General features: G+C 32.8%; 4 protein-coding genes across 4 annotated transcripts; 2 read left to right on the top strand and 2 right to left on the bottom strand.

Moving 5' to 3' along the window:
• Nucleotides 1–2,796: 2,796 nt before the first annotated feature.
• Nucleotides 2,797–10,416, bottom strand: LOC111417591 (kinesin-like protein KIF18A). Its single transcript, XM_023049921.2, has 5 exons — nucleotides 10,007–10,416; nucleotides 9,274–9,956; nucleotides 3,741–4,600; nucleotides 3,331–3,685; nucleotides 2,797–3,181 (listed from the first exon to the last, which is right to left on the bottom strand). Exons 1-5 carry the CDS (start codon nucleotides 10,207–10,209, stop codon nucleotides 3,015–3,017), a joined length of 2,268 nt encoding a protein of 755 aa, XP_022905689.1. The 5' UTR covers nucleotides 10,210–10,416; the 3' UTR covers nucleotides 2,797–3,014.
• Nucleotides 10,417–10,502: 86 nt separating this feature from the next.
• Nucleotides 10,503–11,410, top strand: LOC111417595 (uncharacterized). The gene is made up of 3 exons (XM_023049924.2): nucleotides 10,503–10,840; nucleotides 10,888–11,060; nucleotides 11,117–11,410. The coding sequence occupies exons 1-3, from the start codon at nucleotides 10,572–10,574 to the stop codon at nucleotides 11,407–11,409; spliced, it is 735 nt and encodes a 244-aa protein (XP_022905692.2). The 5' UTR covers nucleotides 10,503–10,571; the 3' UTR covers nucleotide 11,410.
• Nucleotides 11,399–12,997, bottom strand: LOC111417592 (negative elongation factor E). The gene is made up of 6 exons (XM_023049922.2): nucleotides 12,929–12,997; nucleotides 12,671–12,840; nucleotides 12,136–12,623; nucleotides 12,027–12,081; nucleotides 11,613–11,724; nucleotides 11,399–11,561 (listed from the first exon to the last, which is right to left on the bottom strand). The coding sequence occupies exons 2-6, from the start codon at nucleotides 12,749–12,751 to the stop codon at nucleotides 11,485–11,487; spliced, it is 813 nt and encodes a 270-aa protein (XP_022905690.1). The 5' UTR covers nucleotides 12,752–12,840; nucleotides 12,929–12,997; the 3' UTR covers nucleotides 11,399–11,484.
• LOC111417602 (nudC domain-containing protein 1) lies at nucleotides 12,994–14,826 on the top strand. The gene has a single exon (XM_023049933.2). The coding sequence runs from the start codon at nucleotides 13,064–13,066 to the stop codon at nucleotides 14,741–14,743; it is 1,680 nt and encodes a 559-aa protein (XP_022905701.2). The 5' UTR covers nucleotides 12,994–13,063; the 3' UTR covers nucleotides 14,744–14,826.
• Nucleotides 14,827–19,574: the final 4,748 nt, after the last annotated feature.

The raw sequence follows: 19,574 nt of genomic DNA, 5'->3' as shown, positions 1-19,574 counted from the left end.
ATGCATTATTAATATTTATTTTTTTCCTGCACATTTTGAACGTCTTCAAAATAAACTATTTGTTTTAAATGTGCCCAAAATCAAAAATCTAACGGATTTAAATCTGGTGAACGAGGTGGCCACGGGACAGGACCTCCTCGGCCAATCCACTTATTGCCAAATCTGTTATTATATATATCCATCGTGCATAAAGTAGCAATCTTCTAGAATTTGTTGAGGTAATTCATCAAATGCCTCTGTAAGCTCATTTTGCAAAAAATGTATGTAAGCATCGGCTGTCAATCTCTTTGGAGGAAAAAATGGACCTAATAACTGATAACTCCAGCCCATACATTAACACTGAATCGCCATTGATAATGAGTTTCTAGTACTGCATGGGGATTTTCATCACTCCAAACGTGCGCATTGTGAATATTAAAAATTCCGTTTTGAGTAAATGTTGCTTCATCCGTAAATACAATATTTATGGGAAAGTAGACGTTTACTGCCTCATCCTGTATCGCTCACCTACAAAAATCTCCTTTTTTCGCCATCATTTCCTGTTAGAGCTTGAAAGGTGTTGTAATAATAAATAAGGATAAAGCAACTGCTCCCTTAAAATGCGGTTGTTTTCTTAATTTTTTCTTGTGCAGAAATTCTTCTAATGCTGGTTAAGGCATTTTCATCAATTCTTCTCAAAACTGCTTCTTCTAATTCCACCGGCCTTGTGTAATGTCTCTCCATGGAATGGCTGTGGGTTACGCATCCCATTTCTTTTAATATGAGAAGTAGTGTGCTAAAGGTGTGTCTATTAGACAATCGTCTGATTGCGAACCTTTGCGCGTAATGACCAGCTGCTAACGACGCATTTCCTTCGGTTAGTCCGTAACAATACAGCATATCCGCCATCTCTTCATTGGAGTAATTAATAGGAGCCATACTTAATAATTTTATTAAATTAAATAGTAAAATAATAATTTCGCGAAGAATTATTATTTTTTTAAATTATTATAAACTAATTTCAAATTCATGATGTTAACAATATCAATATTATGAAACTAAATCTTTGAATATATCCATTTTCAGACCTATGTTTATTAGGCTTTTTTTGTTTATTTTCGATCAGAGGAGACGCTGATGCAGTATTGTAGCGGGACACCTGTATATTCCGAGACTCGCGATTTCTCATATAGTTGGTACAATTCGTAATTCACCAAGTGTTCGCATTCCTAATTGGTTTCATTATTTGTCTATAGATTCTTCCTTAATGTATCCAGTCCCTGCGTTTCTTTGTGTAAGTGTCCACATTTCTCCTCCATACATTAGTAGGTACTATACGGATCATGATAGAGTGTATAAACTCTAATTTTGATTTTTCTGTGAATTTCTCTTGATTGTAGTATGAGTAGTGTGGCATAGTATATTACGCCACACTACATTTGCTGCATTTATTCTAATTATCTCCTTTGCTTCGTCGTTGCCATGTAGCATGTTAGATCCTAGGTATGTGAACTCTTCCTCCACTTCAAAGTTTAATCCAATTTTGTGGTTGCCAAGTCTGCATTATGTGCGTATTTCCTTAGCTGCGCTTTCAAGTTACCTGAACTGCTCTTCTGATTACTCTATGATTTTGATTTGAGCGGCTTAATAACGTCGATTTTGTGCCCAGGCTAATTTTCCTTATTACACGTTCCAGGACCAGGTTAAAGAACATGGCTGTCAGCTCATCTTCCTATTTCAGACCTTATGTGTTTTAATTTTTTTTGTTTCTCCTATTTTTGCACCAATCTTTACTCTACTTGTTGAATTATTCATTGTTATGCTTGTCGTTCTAACCAGCTTTGGTGAAAAATCTAAGTCTAACAGTATTGATGAATTAAATTGTAATATATCAATGTCGTGTTCCCATAGTTTCACATTTATTTGTCAGACGCTGAATATCTGGTTAGTTGTTGATCTCTGTCAAAGGTTCGAATTGGTCTTTAAGGATTATGAATACAATATAGGCCGTGCTAACTACTAATATGCCTCTACAGTTCTATCATAGTGATTTGTCTCCCTTTTTGTGTATTGAGCATATCAAATTTCTTTTCCATTCCTCTGGTATCCGCTCGCTAATTTATATTTTTGTGGATAGCCTTTGCAATTGAGTCTCCCCCCTACTTTTTTGTTCTACAGGAATGTTGTCTATTCCCGCCGCTCGATCAATCTCAGAACTTTCTGGAAGTCTTCCAAAGCCACCATCTTTGATTTATATCCGATTTGTCTGGTCTCTAATTTATCCTATGGTCTCTATATATGCAAGACATAGGAGATTTGTTTGTGAATTTCATGGAAATAATAATATCTCTAATAAGTTATATTTACTAAGCTAGATTTGTTATTGTATATTGTTATATGGTAGAATTAGGGAAACCATCTTTTAGCAACAAAATGTGACATCAACCTCCAAAAATGTTTATAAGCTTTATCACATTTGCATTGCATATGTATTGTTTTGAGTTGGAAAGGCTTTTTTAGGATTTTGCATACTTGTTTTTAAAAAAATTTACATTTTTCTTAATATCTATAAAAAATCCTTTACTAATATTGGTATATCAATACATATAAAATCTGATTAAAGAAAATGGGACCACAATAAACGCATTAATAATAACAACAAAGTCGATACGCATAAATCACAAATGATAACATTTAGAGGAGTATGTGAGATCATGTAATCAACAATTTACCAGGGAAACATTTTTATATAGAAATTGTTTAATTTTATTTGACAAATCAGAGTATGATATAATTAATTAAATAAAATCAATAAGATAAAAACAACGCTATGATATATTATTTTAAAGCAGGATGATATTCATTTATAAATTATTACATTAAAAACTTTTATAAGATTATTAGATACAGCTTGTTGCACTCATTTACAAGTAATAACAAAAAAAATAAACAGCAATCCAATACGTTCGTAATAAGTTTAAAAAAAAGCATTTATCTTGACATCTATCTTCAAAATCACTTTCGTTTCCTTACATTTATTTTTTCTTAAAACTTTTTCCTCCGTTTAATAAATTAGTCGATTTTGTCGTTTGAAACCGTTGAGAAGTTCCCATAATAGCCGTTGGTTTACGCACGGTTGGTGCTTTATTTTCTTTTATGGCTGGAGAAAATTTTGCGAATTTTCTCGGTGGCATCGGACTCTCTGTAAAAAATAAACAAAAAAAAGAAAAACTCAATTTTTTTAGTACTTGTATATAATTTTTTAATCTTTCATGTGTAAAACATGATAGGAACATATACCATGAAATAATTCACAAACAACCGCATTTAATGGAGTATTTAATATCCCACCTTTTGATATTAATTCTTTAGCACGTGAAGTCAAAACTGGTTGAGATTTTGAACCAATGGCAAATGTACTATCAAGGGATGATGATGAACATATTTCTTCAACTTTCCTTTTTCTTGTATCATCGATTATAACGGTTGAATCAATTTCTGGTTCAGGTTCAAATGTAACTGAATGGATTCCTTGCCAATCATTTTTCAATGTGTTATAAGCTGATTTTACAGATTCCGGAAGTTGATTTTGCGCTTGGAGATATCTATAACAAATTTTTAACAAATTTGACATTTTCTTTTCCGTTTCAGCGCGTGAATTTAATTCCGTTGTTAATCTTTCGCATTTCTTTTGGTGTAATTCAGCCTGAAGTAAAAAATAATTAATTTTGCAAAAATTTAGTTTAATTTATTTTTGTTACCTTATAAACTGCTTCGATTTCGCCTAATTTAATTTTTTCTACATCAGCAAGTTCTTTTAAATCGGGTACAGTTCTTAATAACTCCTCTAAATTTTCATAAACTTTTTTCTTTTTTTCTTTAGTGTGGTAAATTTCATCTTTTAAACTGCTAACTTGCTTTTTTATTCTGTCCACGGCATCTCCTATTCTTTTACGTCCTTTCATTTTATCCGTTGAATCACATAAATCACTTAATCTTGCATCTTTATCTTCTTTTAATTGTTTTCTTAAACCTAAACCTTGCTCGACCATTTCTAATTGATGAATCCGTTCCAACAGCTTTTTTAACTCATCAACAATATCCATTAACTTTTCTTTATCCACATCTAAAATTGAAGTTAAAGATATTGTCGGTACTGTTGTGGCTGTTAATGAAGATGAAGTTGATGGTAAAGTTATAGTTTCATTGATTGTATTTTTATCGTTCTCATATTCCTCCAGTTTAGCTTTAAGTCGTTCAACTTCCGCTTTTAAATTATCAATCATAATAACATATTGCTCGCAGTTAATGTCTTTGGCAACAACATTTTGACGAACGTTTGATTTAATTTTCATAGCACGTGTTGCGTATTTTAACGTGTTATAAGTGTCTTCATATGTTAAACTACTCGGGGAAACGTTCGCAATCATTACTGTGTGGCAATTTCCTCCAAGACTATCTTTCAAAAGACGGGTTAACTTTGAATCACGATAAGGTACATGTCCTTTTCCTGCTGCTAAACTGTTAATGCAATTTCCAAGTGCAAGGAGTGATTTGTTTATATTTGAACCTTCTTTAAAACGGACTCCAACGCAACCAGTAGCTGCACCTCTTTCACTACCTAAAATAAAATATATTGATGAAAAACGATTACGTAAAGTTGTATTGTGATCGTCTCCATGATTTTTTTTTGTAAAATTTTTGTGATTTGTCATCACCTCATTGTTTTCAGAGGTTCGTTCTTGTTTGAACTTGACAAGAAGACCAGGATGAAGATGAAAACGAAACTAAACATTCCATAAATGAATTGGAACAAATGGAAAACTATGGCAAATTACACCACCACGTCAATCTAGAACTCGTGTGCATAATGATAAGATATAATAAGATATGATAATGATATAAGACGAACTACAGCATTTTGAATGAAATACTTCTCTATTGTACAAATATGGATGGCAGACGTGTTAGTAGTCTACAGAAAAATATAACATGGCACGAAATAGACTTCGTTGAGCTGTATCCATTTTTGGGTTTGGTACTGCAAGCTGGTATTGCAAGAATTTAGGATACGACAATAAGGGAACTTTTCTAAGGAAAATAATACTTTCTATAAAGCTGGTATGGCAGTTTTTTGCAGTCATTTAAATGTATATAAAGATTTCTGCGCTTTGGTGCTAAAAAAACACAGATGAAAGACTTTAAGAAAATAAATTTGCAATGTATATTTGGAATTTATTTCTGCAGCAGTGTGAAGTTGGCATAACATTACATCGAGGACGATGTAAATTCAAGCAGTATATGCACGATGGTCCAATACATGACGGCATTGTAATCCTCTGAGATTTTAATGCTAAACTTAGCAGAGACGACTGTTTAACTGATATTGTCTATGATGAGATAGGTAGTCTCAGTTTTGCAAAATTTGCCGCAAGCAAAAACTTGAAAGTCATGAGGACTTGGTTCCTACGGAAATAAAATATTTAAAGGAACGTGGCATGTACCGGGAACAAAGGAAAGCAATCAAATGAACTCAGATACTTTGTAAGAGATACTTCTATCAAAAACATCGGATTATACGATTAACGGACTGTGATTCAGATCACTACTTGGCTTACTCTTGTAATGAAAGATATAAGAAATTGTCGTGCATAAGAAATTCAATCATTGAGACAGCAATTCGTACTGTAGATGTGACGGGAAGAGTGGTATGATAGAGTGTAGAGACGCAATCGAAGAAAAAAGACAAGTTAGACGAAAGTGTTTGCAATAGAATACCAGAGCAAATAGAAACAACTATAACCAAAAATGAAATAAGGCCTCTAGAATATGTAGTAAGAAAAAGGTAGCTTCTTAACAGAAAGGCACAAAAAATGGTAGAAACGAGAGTAGAAGGTTCTATACGAAACTACTGAAAAGTACAAAAATTTTTGGACACAAGTTAATGGATATAAGGATGACCAACGTTGAAATGACTATTTTGAGAGTACCTTGAAGGAATAACGTCAGAGCTGCTCAAATTTAGAAGGACGTGTTATGGAGGGGATATATGAATTAAAAATATCAACATGAATCAAATAAAAAATCTTAGAAGAATGAACCCTTACAACTATTCAATCATAGCAGGATTAGATATTTAATAACGTTGCTATAGTGGAGAAATGTTAAATGAACGACTAAAAGTATCAATGAAATATGTCAGATTAATAGAAGCAATCTTAGCAACCTTGATGGAGAGCTAAGATCTACGTTTAGTATTGATAGTGGGGTGCGAGATTGTGATGCCACACTGTTCAATGTAGTATTGGAAGCAGCCATCAGAAAATTAGATACTGCTAGGTGTTTTGGTCAGATTTTGGACAGCGAACCGCACAGAAGAGAGCGAAGACGAGACTAAATACATGACACTACAACAGAATACAGCAACGAACAACAATGCAGACCTAGAAATTGGTTGTTACAGGTTTGAAAGAGTACACCACTTCTCCTATCTATTTTTCTCCATGTTCACAGATCACACAGAATGCGTATGCACTAATGAATTAAGATTCCATGTCGTAAAGGGTAACAGGTGAAAAATATAAAACTCACTTATTCTCAACTAATAAGTGAAAAAAATTGTAACAAAACTTTTTAAGTTCCTAAATATACGATATATGCGGCGGCATCTAGATAAGGTAGAAGATGGACAGGTCGAGGTAGTGTATTGGCCTGGCCATCTCGATCGACCGACCTTAATCCTCTTGATTTTTAATTTTTGGGATCACTTAAAAAGCATAGTGTACGTCACCGAAGTTAATACTGAGCAAGGATTGCGAAAACAAATACAAACTGCTGCCGAGACAATCCGCCAACACCCTGGTTTAGGCCGCGCTATCATATCATCTCCAAAGCGTACAGCCTTTGCTTCTGTTTAGAACTGATACCACCATACTTACTTCATCTTCTGCAAAAAAATTTTTACATACATTTGAGTGTGTCGTTTGCTCACATCCTTCTGATTGCAAGAGTTGCCTACATATATGATGCATGGCGACATTTGACAGCATCAAAGAGAATCAGATAGAACTCCCGCGAAAAGACGTCAGGCAGCCTTCCTTTGTTTCGTTGATCTAATCAACACGTTCGAGAAAGTAAGGATAAAAGAATTAGAACAGAGCAAACATTACAAAGAATGTAATATAAACTATAGTTGCACTATGAATGATTACAAAATCAATATTGAGTGCTATGCAGATGATGCCGTCCTCTTGGCTGATACCGAGGATGGCATACAGTGGTTAACACAGGCATTTAACATTGTAGCTGAGCAAGTTTGAGCAAGGATTGCGAAATCAGATACAAACTGCTGCCGAGGCAATCCGCCAACACCCTCAACCCCTTATTTAACCCACCAGCGTTTTTAAAATTATTTTCCAGCCATACATTACCAGATTTCAAGGTGCTAGCTGTTTGTATGATAATACTATAAGGTTGTTTAATTCTTGCTATTTAAACCATATTTGCATCAATTCTTTTCTATTGAACATTTCTGTTCAAAATATACAATAGAAATAAAACTATCTTTAGTGCACAAAATTCTTTAAAATTTTGACATTTGCAAGTTTTTAGTGCATATTTTTCTCATATATATCTTGAAACGCGAAATAAAAATATGATTTCTGAAAATACGTCTTGAAACATTAATGGTCAATTGAAAGGTTAAAAGAAAAATTTTAAACTACGCCACTGCTTGCAAAAATCAAACAGTAACCTTTCTGGGAATTTTGGCTCAACAAATATCATACCGACTGAACATGTTTTGAATTTGATAAAATAGACACAATAGAAATCTCTACATTAAATTGTAGATGTTGTGTCTCTGTAAACAGAAACATCAAAATCTTAAGCAGAAAGATCCCAGTTCAAGCTGCAATGCCAGCATTCGGAGTAATACGCACTTTTTGTTACATATTACTAAGAAAGCGTAGTAACGGTGAATTCCGATTTTTATATAATTCAAACTTCTACCACTCATGCATATTAGAAACTTGAAGAATACACTCAGGATACATACGCCCGAATTTAGTATCATGTATTGAATCATCTGCATCATACTTAAAAGGTTTCTGGCATTGAAATGCTATTTGTTTTTCTTCTCAAATCAGCTGAACACCACATCTGTCACTACTTAAGGTCGCTCTCCTAACGGTATTGATTAATTTCTTTTAGTAGAATCTAATTATCAACATCAAAATCTTTTAGTAGTACAATAGACATGCACAAATTAGCGAATATTGTTTTGGTGATTACAACAATTACAGGATAAATTAAATTTTCTTTTTAATTTGAGATTCATTTATGCAAATAGGGTTCTGGTTAATAATTCCAGCAAACAATGATGTGGTGATTAGCTTAATTGTATGACTTTTGTTGTAGACTGGGAAAGGAACAGTTTAAGAAACTGCAAAATTTGTGGTTAAAATATAGATGATTAAAAAAGGCTAACATATTCGCAAAACAGATTATGCTTGAATTCTAGCAAGTAGTTCTTTATTTAGTGTAATAGCATAGAGTCTATTTTTAGGAGATTGCTGTATAAGTAAAAGCGAGCTACAATTGTTGACTCTTGACCATACAAGACTCTTTCATGACTATTTCTTGTTTCATTAAATCCATTGCCAGCTTTATACCTTATCCTTTTAAAGTCAGACCACGCCCAGAGACGATTTGAGAATGTCTTTCTTTGATAAGAAACTACCATGATAACACACCTGCGCGCAAGTCTGGTTTTCTCACATTAACAGAGTACTTAGAAACTACCTTTAGCATCTATAGGGGTGCTAGTTTTTTATTATTAGTATCAGATAAATAATCCAAACATTTAACTTGCTGGAACTGATATGACCATTATCATAAAGTCGTCCATAATGCATACAGAAGATCAGTTCCTACAGAACCTGCCTCATTTTAATCTCTGTTTGTAAAATGAGGTTTTAAAATCATAAGATAATTGTAAAAAACTAATTTTGCAACAATTCTCAAAACCTTACAAAAACTGTAATTGTTTCACTTTGTATCTCCCTAACTAACTGCATTTGCTTACATTTGCAGTTGACAATATTTCAATGCATATTCCATGCAATTGGGCAGTGTATAATTTTAAATGTGACTCTATTTAGACTATGAATTAACACATTAGTTTTTCTTTTTACAATAAAAAAAGGAAATGAAATTACCAGTAATCAAAAACCGATTTCAATTTCATTCAAAATAAAATCTTCATCAAGACAATCACAATTTTTCAAATATTACCTGCTAAATCAATCATACTAAGTTTAGCCATATGTACTTGACGATTAATTTTGGTAGTCATTCGAATATAAACTTGAAAAACAGCATGAGATCTGGAACTTTCAGCGTTCGCGTCTGTAGGGTGTTGAGTTCTATTTCGATTTCCTTGTTCCAATAATTCAAATAATTCTTCACTATTTTTAATCATTTTCATTGTAATCCCAGCAACAATCACCCCAAATTTTCCATCTTCACGAAGTTGTAATGGAACGCCTGGATTTAATAAATCCTGGACGTTTTCGTTATAGACTTCTAAATAAGTTATCGCCAATTCAAAATCTCTGTCAATAATCAAATCTGATTTTCTCTCAAATAAACGTTTCATTGTTAAAAAAGTTATTCCAGGACTTTCTGTGTGTCCCAACATTGTGTGGGTTTTTCCAGCCCCTGTCGCGCCATAAACAAAAACAGAACAATTACATCCATCCATAAGTTTATCAATTAATTGCTCGGTGCTTTCATGAAAAACAGCACTGTTATCGGATTCAAACCCAAAAACCCGATCGAATGCAAATTGCATATTTTTTTTTGGTTTTTTAAGTAAGTCTCGTCCTCTTTGTTGCACACCATGGTAAAAAAATCCCTCTCCTTCTGATTCTGGATCGAAAATTAGTAGTTGTTCATTTATAACTCTTACAACAAGTCTTAAAATAAATAAAATTAATGATTGTTATAACATTTTTTTTTCACTTACCCTCCATTTAAATTTTCTTCTTTTTCACTGGGTGGTCTCACCCTCACAACCACTTTTATATTAGCACTACTTATCGTACCTGAACCAACTTTTCTAACAGTGGGTCTTGTAACCAAAGACCTTCTCCGGGGCGATTTTAAATCGCGTTTATTTTTCACCATTTTACCGTTTGGGATGATACAAATGGATTGTTTAAAGTACATCAACCACGTTTTAAACACTTTATATTTTTTTGCGTTTCTTTCTTCTTTCACGTTAAAAAACTTACAGCACAACTCCTAACGGTCGTTTCAATTTCAAACTGCGAAGATGGCCGGTAAAAACGGTATCTATTTAATATATTATTTTCCTTTTCTATAAAAACTAACTGTAAAAAATTTTTTGGTGTAGATTTTCTAAAATATTATGATTATAGAAAATGTTATAAATATAATAATGACATTGACATTTTGTTATTAAATTACTTTCAAATTATGACTCAAGCGACATCTACGTTAACTACATGACAGTTTATGTTTTGAAATATGACAGTTTGGGAATATAACATAACCTTAACAAACCAACAATGAGTTTAAAAAATAAACTTTATAAAACAATCAAAACTAGTGATAAAACGATTAATAATAATAGAAAGAAACTTAAAACTATCTCAGAAATTAACCCAACCTCATTACCTCGCGAGTTTTATTCCGTGCCATGTCGAGAATTAGCGGATTCTTTACTTGGTAAACTTTTACTGCGAAAAATCGACAATGTTATCCTAAAAGGGCGAATTGTTGAAGTTGAAATGTATCCTGGAGGTGAAGATAAAGCTTCATACTCTTATAACGGAAGGTATTTCTTAGTGTCATTAACTTAAAGTTTTTAATTTCTTAAATTAGGCGCACTCCCACAAATGTACCCATGTATATGATACCTGGAACAGCATTTGTTTACAAAACATATGGAATCTATCATTGTTTTAACATATCAGCCCTAGAAGAAGGTGGTGCTATTTTATTACGTGCTGTAGAACCACTTGAAGGTATTGAGGAAATGCAAAAATATAGAAGTGGTACAAACATTATTTATTTTATAGATAATTTTTGGATTACTTTTTTTCATTTTTAGTTAGAAAGAAAACTCCAACAAAAATTCAAGATTTGTGTAAAGGACCTTCAAATTTATGTACATCAATGTGCATAACCAAAGAAATATGCAACAAAGTTGATATGGCACAAAGTGATGTGTTATGGGTAGAAACTGATGATTTTAGCAATGATTTTGAAATTGTTAGAACTTCAAGGATAGGAATTGATAGTGCTGGAATAGAATGGGCTGGAAAACCATTCAGATTTTATATTAAAGGGAATGAATATGTTAGCAAAAGAGATTTAAGTAAAGAAAAACCACTTGATGTTTAAATCTTATTTACTTTCATTAAAGTTATTGTTTATTAAATAAAACTTATTCCATATACTTAAAACTAAAATAAATATTCAAAAATCAATGATATCATCGTAAGATACCAAATCGCGTTTATCTCTGTGATTTCCTTTTTGTGAATGACTTGCAGCTAAAAATGTAAATTGATTTTTTTTTAGAAATATGACTAATAAAAAATTACCTAAAGTGGACCAAGTTGATGATGATGTAGCATCATTAATTGGTTCAATTTGAGGTTGTCGCCTTGCTAAAGATACTTTTAGTTGTATCCCAGATACAATACTGCCATCCATCTAAAATCAAAGAACAATTTAAAAGATTTAATGATTTTCATAGCTTATCAGGGGTCACATAAATCGGGTCGGTAGAATCTAATAAGACTACTACATCCCAAGAACAGGTGCTGTCTAATTAAAAACTAGAACTAACAATTGTATGCTAAAACTTCGAAAAACACAGCAAATACAAAGAACACAACAGCTAACTTAGTGTGAGAAGTGGTATTTGTCTGATATTAACGTCATTTTCTGGATTATAAAATGACAGGGTGTAGTAGTCCTTTTAGATTCCACCTTGAAACAAAGGATTTTTTTACCTCTGCTATCGCTCTGTCTGCACATTCAACTTTATCAAAAGTAACAAACCCTCGACTAAAAAAATAAAATCATTAATTTAATTATTATTAATACTATAAATATCCATACTTCTTTTCAATCTCCATTGAAATATTGACAATATTTCCAATCGTTGAGAAATGTTTTTTTAAAAATTCTTCAGTAATATTAAACCCTGCAACATAAATAGTATTTCCTTGTCGCGGTTTTTCAGGTTTTTCCCTTTGCTTCTCAGATAATCCCCTTTCTTCTCTATCTCTAGCCGTAGCAAATGTATCATACAAATTCTTAATTCTTGGTGGTTTATTTTCAGGATTATCCGGTCCATCATCAGATTGTACAGCTGAAAATGGTTGATATCCACTTATTTTTTCCGAAATTAATTTCCTCTCTAATCCTCTAGGTCTCTTAAAACCCTGTTCAGGTTGCTTCTGTTGTTTTGGAATTGCGGTTATCATCCCTGATTTAATCAGTTTTTTAGCAACTTCCCTAGCATCTCTGGCTTCTGCTGGACGTTTAGGAATTACCGGTTTCTCAGGTTCGGGTTTTGGTGCTTTAAGAGCTTGCAAAGCTTTTTTCTACGAAAAGTTAGTTAAAAAAAATCTTTGTGTAAAATTTGGTTTACCTTTTTTTTCAATTTTTGGTATTTTGCTTTTAACATTTGTTCTTCTTCCGTTGAATGAGCGGGAAAATGAATATAAACCATGATTAAATTATTTAAAAATACTTCAAATCTTATTAAATTTACTTTTATTTGCTATAAACATAACCTTAAAATGTCGATAAAGATGCTATCTGTAACACAATTTTTTGAAATTCTTTATTTATATTTATTTATAATTAAAATGAAATTAATAATCAAATTAATATTACCAAATCATACTTATTTATTGGAATATCTTCTCAAATTATTATTTTTTTTAATATTCTACCATTACAAACATTTTATTTGAAATGTCAAAGTAAACATAACCCTACATAACCTATAAATATTGTTTTCTTTTTTAAATCTTTTGTAATGGGGCCTAAAATATTAGATTTCAAACCAAACAGGCAGTTTATAAATCCAGAATTTGATGGTTATAAATTATCCCTCCAAGAAATAATTACATCTAAGCATGAATTGGAAGCAAAAGTTCATAGAGCAATCCCAAATTCGTTACAATATGGGTATCTTCACGCAAAACTCTTTAGTACACACAACCATTTGATAGGACGTACGATAAATGATTATGATTTCGTATATTTTGTGGACAATGATTTTAAAATTCAGAAAGTGGTTTATGATCCTTCTGCAAGTAATGAAATCGAGTTAATCAATGTGTTTCAAATCCCAAAAGAAAGACCATCAGAAAATGGAGACTACAATGTTAGCTTTAAATTTGTTAATGACAAATTTGCGGTTGTTTCTGATGGAATGGGATTGATTTACATTGTTGAAATAAATGGGGATATTGAAAAATGGGATGTTGTTTTTTCTGAGGAAGTTTTAATTGAGGATAAAAAGTTCATTGTACAAGATGTAAAAATGAATGAGAATAAATTATATTGTTTGCTGTACAGCATAAGTACTGGCGATAATAAAGATCGATTTTTGAATGTTTTAAATTTGATTACTCTATCTAAAGATGGGGATGTTTGGGGACAAACTGGTATTAAGGAATTACGAGGTGGTGGTAGTCTTCATTACGCTGAAATTGATTCATTATGTAAAGGGATTTACATTGCTGGTGAAAAAAGTTTTAAATTTACGTTGGATTCTGATAATCCAATAAAAATTGATTCAAAAGATTCAAATAAAAAATCATATTTATGGTTACAAACGACGGAAAATATAAAAATTCAATTTAAAACTTTTGGTACATTTGAATCATCTGATGTTGTCATTAACTCAACAACAAACACAATCGATTGCAGTTTTAAAGGAAACACATTTTTACAAGGAACATTATTTGATAACATAAATCCAAGTTCAACAAATTGGGTGCTTTCAGGTGATTTAATAGAAATAACCCTAGTAAAAGCAATTAATAACCAGGTATGGCAAGAATTAATTCCTGGTGATGAAAGTGGTGAATATCTCACAGATCCAGCTTTAGCAGCAGAAGTTCATGAAAAACTTTCACATTTATGTAGTGATAAAGAAGAAAATGTGCCTGTTGGAAATACATTTAGCAGTGAACATGTTGAAGAATGCGATTTTGAAGGAGATACTTATTGCGTTTTTGAAAGATTATGTTTTACTTCACATTTAGTAACACATCGTTACAACATGGATAGTCATAAAATGGTGCTTATCGTAAAAGGAAATGATGTAAATGGAATCGGACTAAGACATGATGTTGACACTTATTTGTGGCAACCAATTTTAGAAAATGATGAATTTTCTTTAAAACATTTTGGAACTTTAAATGCGTTTGGCTATGTTGAAGCATCAAAACAGCAAAAGAAATTTACAGCGTGCGCCCCTGATTTAAGTTATTCTGTTATTTGCGAATCAAACAGACATGTTTTTATTTATAGGCAGAAAAAAAGCGTTGAAAGTGGTAGCTTAAGAAATAGAATGACAGGAAGGCAAGTTGGGTTTATTGCTCAACAGCAAGTTATTAATATTTTTGATGAAATAATTGGTGTTTTTGCTTCAAATTGTAATCTTTTTTTGTTAACTAATAATACAATTTTTATATTTCGAATGTAAACATTAAATGTATATTTTAAAAAAACAAAAGTTATTTTTATTATTACATATATGTAAGTTAATAAATTTCACTTGCTATAGTTTGTTTGTAGATACAAAAAAAGAGCTGATGTAGATTAGATTATGTGGCATGGAAGAACTCTGCAATTGAGGTGAAAAAAATGTTTTAATGGAGGCTCAAATCGAATATCATAAGGGTAAAAACAAATCGATTTTGTTTATTTGGATAACAACTCAATGTCACAGTGTGTTCAGTATTTTCGACCAATTCAGAGAATGCAATCTTAACGCCAAGTTGTTTCCTAAATATGAGAAATTGGTTTTGCGATTTTTGCCTTTGTTGCTCATCTTGATGTTGATAATGATGTGAATGGATTATACAAAATCAGGAGCAGAAGAGAAAAGTTTGAGATGCATACTCCCAACTGAAGAGACATGTAAAAGGGACGGGATTGGAGATAAATACAGGAAAACCCAAAACACTGAGGCCCACACAAACACAGAATATCATCATGGAGGATGGCATCGAAAAGGTTAAACAGTTCTCTTATTTGGGGGGTCGCGTTGTGAAGGTATGGCACAAAAAGAATACCATAAGCAAATGCAGCATACTTCATACTAGCCCATGTATTAAGATAAAAATATATAAAACAAGCATTACACTCAAATCGTGATATATGGGTTCTGTCGAAGAAATTGGTGATAAACTTGACATCGTCGAAAGAAAGGTTTTGCGTAGAATCCTGGGATCAGTACGGGGCCAGAGCGTGTGGAAGATGAGATACAACAGTGAAATAGTTAATAAAATACAAAGGCTGAAATGTGCCGTATATGTAGTGAGAATAAAGACAGGGAGACTTCGAATCCACGAATGCAGGGAAGCAGACCTGTAGGAAGCCAAGGAATCGCTGGACAGACGCACTGAGTGATGACGTACGGGATCTTCTGGGCTTTCGCGGTTGGAGGAGAGCAGCGCTGTACAGCCGAAGAAGGAGAAGAAACAAAAGTTCTTCTCAAACCCAATAATTTTGAGCCACTAGCTCAACTACTGCATGGAGATTACCATAATATTCCCTAAAGCGCCTAAATAAATTTGCAAGCAACTTGGAGTTGGGCATTATTTGGCATCAGAAGAACATGCATTTCCCAACAATCCCTTATATACCAGCGTTGAGACAAACTTTCCTAAACGTAACCAAGCCCGTAAATACTTCTAAAATATTCCAAATTGTACCCTAGGAACTAAGCAGCATTGGAAATATTCTTACCAGGTTCAAACAAGACTCATCTGTGAACAGAACATTCAATTATCCATCACCCACCTCATGTTTTCGATGAGTTCTTTTCAACAGAGTACCTGTTGGAGATATGTGAGACCTTATATTTGGTTTTCGAAGCGTTCTACATATATTATCAGGTGAAAGTAAGATATTATGAGCATTTGTGAATCTCCTAGACAACGCAGTGGATGAAATTCTGTTCTCGAAGAAATAGTAAAAAAAATCTCTAAGGTAGAGTCCAACCGAAGATTCTAAATTACAAAATCAGGATAATGCGGACAAGGAAGACGTGAAAAACATGACGAAGTAATTCCATATGTGTTTAAATAAATGATTTGCATATGTAAAAGGCCATCTACATTTATTACATCAACTTTACTTGATCCTAGACTTAAAACAACATAGCTTACTCCCGATTACATCGCTACAAAGGAAATAATGAATTTATTAAATTGAGACCAAAATATAGAAAATACGTAAATAGCTCATCACCTCAGGTTCGACTGACTAGAGGAATCTTGAGGAAGGATTACGGGATTTCCACAATTTGGACAATTCACAAATATGAATGGACATTAGATCAAATTCTTAAATATATAAATGAATCATGCTTGCAAAGAACTCTAAATCACTTTATTCGGGCAATTTTATAACTACAAAACTAATATAATTAAATAATGCTACATTCAATACAAGAATGATTTTCAAAAATAAAACAAAATATTATAAAAGAAATTTAATTAGTTATTAGGAAAAACGTCCGAACTATAGGAGGAGTTCAGGTCAACCCTGATCTTCCACTAAACCTAACAGAAAGCAATACTGTAAAGAAAAAAAAACAAACAAAACAAGAATACTAATACTCATTGCAAGGAAATAATGAAAACTCATAGAAGAATTAGAGATAAAAGTTACAGGTACACATAGACAGCTAGCTACACACAGAAGCTCTCCGTCACCCACCCATCACTTCAATGCTCTTTTAAATCGGTTCAGGGGTAGTCCAACCAGGTGCCGAGGTAAATTATTGTATATGGCGAATATCTGATAAAAAAAACACCGTTTTAAAAATTCTGTCCGGTGGGAAGGAGGTTTTAGTCTACCCCTAAAGCGAATATTAACATCCTGTACGTCCGTTCTGAATTTCTACTTCAGTAAGAAGCCTTCATCAAAGTGGCCTTCAAAAAAGGACAAATAAATCTGAGTATCATCAGCATAATAGTGGACGCTATTGAAATTTATCGTGTAAATTTTAGATAATGTAGGGCCAAGAATCGATCCCTGCGGAAAGTTAGCCCTTATCTCAAAAGCACTCGACTTCACTTGATCAATACTGACTGTTTGAATCTTACCTTTATGGTAATTTTTGAAAAGAGCTAATGAAACAGAATCAAGCCCGATATGGTCAAGAATTGATATTAATAAAAGTCTTGGTTAAGAGTATCAAATGCTCTGGAGAAATCCAATCCCCAGAAGAGACAATCTATTGGAGTTAGTTGCAGTAACAATATCATCCACTATATTGTTCAGGGCAGTTTCACAGCTATGTCCTTCCCTGAAATCAGACTGATTCACTGGAACAATGCGCTCAGCCTTCTATTTTTTCCAAAACTTTTGAAGGGAAAACACCTTCTAATAGACAAGTATCAATAATATTTGTTATATGAGGTAAGATTACAGGATAAGCCATTTCTTGTTATTCAGATAAAATATTACTCTTGGACACCAACTTAAATGAGAAAACACTAGGCCCAAATTTTACCCCTTACCAAAGTCTTCTTGTTCTTCCAATGATCGTTATCCCTGATGGCGTTGGTTAAATGTTTTTCCTATTCCTCCTCTTTTCCGAATCCACCTCTTCCATTCCTTCTGCTTCCTGGCTAATTCCTTTATATATGTTAGAGTCTTCCCTCTCTTCCTCCCAACTTGTACTATTCTTTACGCCCACTTCTTCCTAGGTCTTCCCCTCTTTTTCTTATTCTTTGTTTCAAATACCTTTTTTATTATTGTGTTATGTTCCATTCTAATTATGTGTGTGTGTACCAATTTAGTTGCTTCCTCTCTATTTTGCTGATTATCTCCTCTTGATCTACTCCCACTCTTATTTCCTCATTTCTTATCCTACCCCACTTCGTCCTCCCCACTATTTTCATGATTTACTGGCATATATTAATATTGGAACTGCTAATGATTTGTACACTTTCAATTTTATCTCTCCTTCTTCTCAAAAATTGTTCTGTTTGGAGTATGATATACGTTGTTTGTTTTCCTTATTCTTGCATTTATGTTAAATTTATCCTTCCATCTTGTGATATTATACTGCCTAAGTACTCATATGATACTTCTTCTATCTTTTGTTCCTTAATAAGTATTTCTTTTGGGTTATTTCTTATTTCGGCTCTTTCACTTCTAGGCTCATCTTTTCAATTTCATCGGTCCATACTTCAAATAAATTCCTTGCCTTTTTATGGTTCTCTGCTATCAACACTATGTCGTCAGCATATAGTCTATTATGTATTTTTACTGGTTGCAAACTTTTATAACCTATTATTGTTTGATATTTATTTGTTCTTGTATTTTTTATCACTCTGTCCATTAATATTATAAATAATAAGGGACTTAGGCTATCGCCTTGTTTTATTCCCTTGCTTATTTCAAAAGTTTTTGATGTTTCTCCTATCATTTGTCCCTTGACTTTCTTGTACAGATTTTCAAATCCAAAGTTATTAATGAAATTGTCAACGCTACAGTGGCCAATGCTAGAGCTTCCAAAAAGAAATTATTTAGTTCGTCGCCGATTTTTAAGCGTTGTTGCACTTTTTCAACTTAATAGCAGTATTCACAAGATTTCTTAATTCTTTATAATAGTCCTAGTCAGGCTGACTTTTTGTTTCTTTAAATTTTGACAGAGCCTCATCTCTTAAGTCACGCATATATGAGTATTAGAAGTCAAGCCTCTACCCTTCACTACAAAAGGCCGTTCTAAAATACCCCTCAGCATCACCGACGAGTATAGCTAGTGAACAATATTTCGGTTACCGTTTTGGCCGAAACTGAGACAAAAGCCGAATTTCGGTTTTGGTGATAAATATCGGTTTCAGTCGGATTTTACTCTAAAGTATGAAGTGATACTAACAATATGGCTAAATAGCATAAGAGTAGTTAAAAATATATGTATAAATTTCAGAATTTATATTTTGCAGCAATATATTATTCGAATTTTTTTAGCATATTTAGGCCTAGGAACAACAACCCTATGGTATTTATGTTTATGATATGATTCAAATTACTTCATTAGTTTCCTGATACTTTTATGGTAATCATACATAATAGTGGAAGGTGGATTAACATCATTTTCTGGAGGTACATCATAAATAGAACTTGGAGAGTTATACGATCAGCGCTGTCAATAATAAATGATGACTAAAAGCTAAAAATACAAATATAAATTAAGTCAATTATGCATTTACAAAATAATTATGTTGTTTGGGCTCACCTAACTACAGCACACCCTGAAAGTCAGCAGATCAGCCTCCCTTGCTATCATGAAT

Source organism: Onthophagus taurus, chromosome 1, assembly GCF_036711975.1.
Source record: "Onthophagus taurus isolate NC chromosome 1, IU_Otau_3.0, whole genome shotgun sequence".
In the NCBI taxonomy this organism is placed as follows: Eukaryota; Metazoa; Arthropoda; class Insecta; order Coleoptera; family Scarabaeidae; genus Onthophagus; species Onthophagus taurus.
Note: the sequence above shows the minus strand (reverse complement) of the source record. Positions and strands in the feature narration are given on the sequence as shown.

Bases quoted from the DNA above. Each gene is read 5' to 3' on its own strand.
- LOC111417591 (XM_023049921.2), bottom strand. From the start codon at position 10,209: ATGTACTTTAAACAATCCATTTGTATCATCCCAAACGGTAAAATGGTG. The intron at 9,957-10,006 runs GTAAGTGAAAAA...ATTTATTTTAAG, and splicing joins GAAGAAAATTTAAATGGAGG to ACTTGTTGTAAGAGTTATAA. The intron at 3,182-3,330 runs GTGGGATATTAA...TATTTTTTACAG, and splicing joins TAAAGAATTAATATCAAAAG to AGAGTCCGATGCCACCGAGA.
- LOC111417595 (XM_023049924.2), top strand. From the start codon at position 10,572: ATGAGTTTAAAAAATAAACTTTATAAAACAATCAAAACTAGTGATAAA. The intron at 10,841-10,887 runs GTATTTCTTAGT...TTCTTAAATTAG, and splicing joins TCATACTCTTATAACGGAAG to GCGCACTCCCACAAATGTAC. The intron at 11,061-11,116 runs GTACAAACATTA...TTTCATTTTTAG, and splicing joins AATGCAAAAATATAGAAGTG to TTAGAAAGAAAACTCCAACA.
- LOC111417592 (XM_023049922.2), bottom strand. From the start codon at position 12,751: ATGGTTTATATTCATTTTCCCGCTCATTCAACGGAAGAAGAACAAATG. The intron at 12,082-12,135 runs GTATGGATATTT...TTATTTTTTTAG, and splicing joins TCAATGGAGATTGAAAAGAA to TCGAGGGTTTGTTACTTTTG. The intron at 11,562-11,612 runs GTAATTTTTTAT...TTACATTTTTAG, and splicing joins ATCAACTTGGTCCACTTTAG to CTGCAAGTCATTCACAAAAA.
- LOC111417602 (XM_023049933.2), top strand. From the start codon at position 13,064: ATGGGGCCTAAAATATTAGATTTCAAACCAAACAGGCAGTTTATAAAT.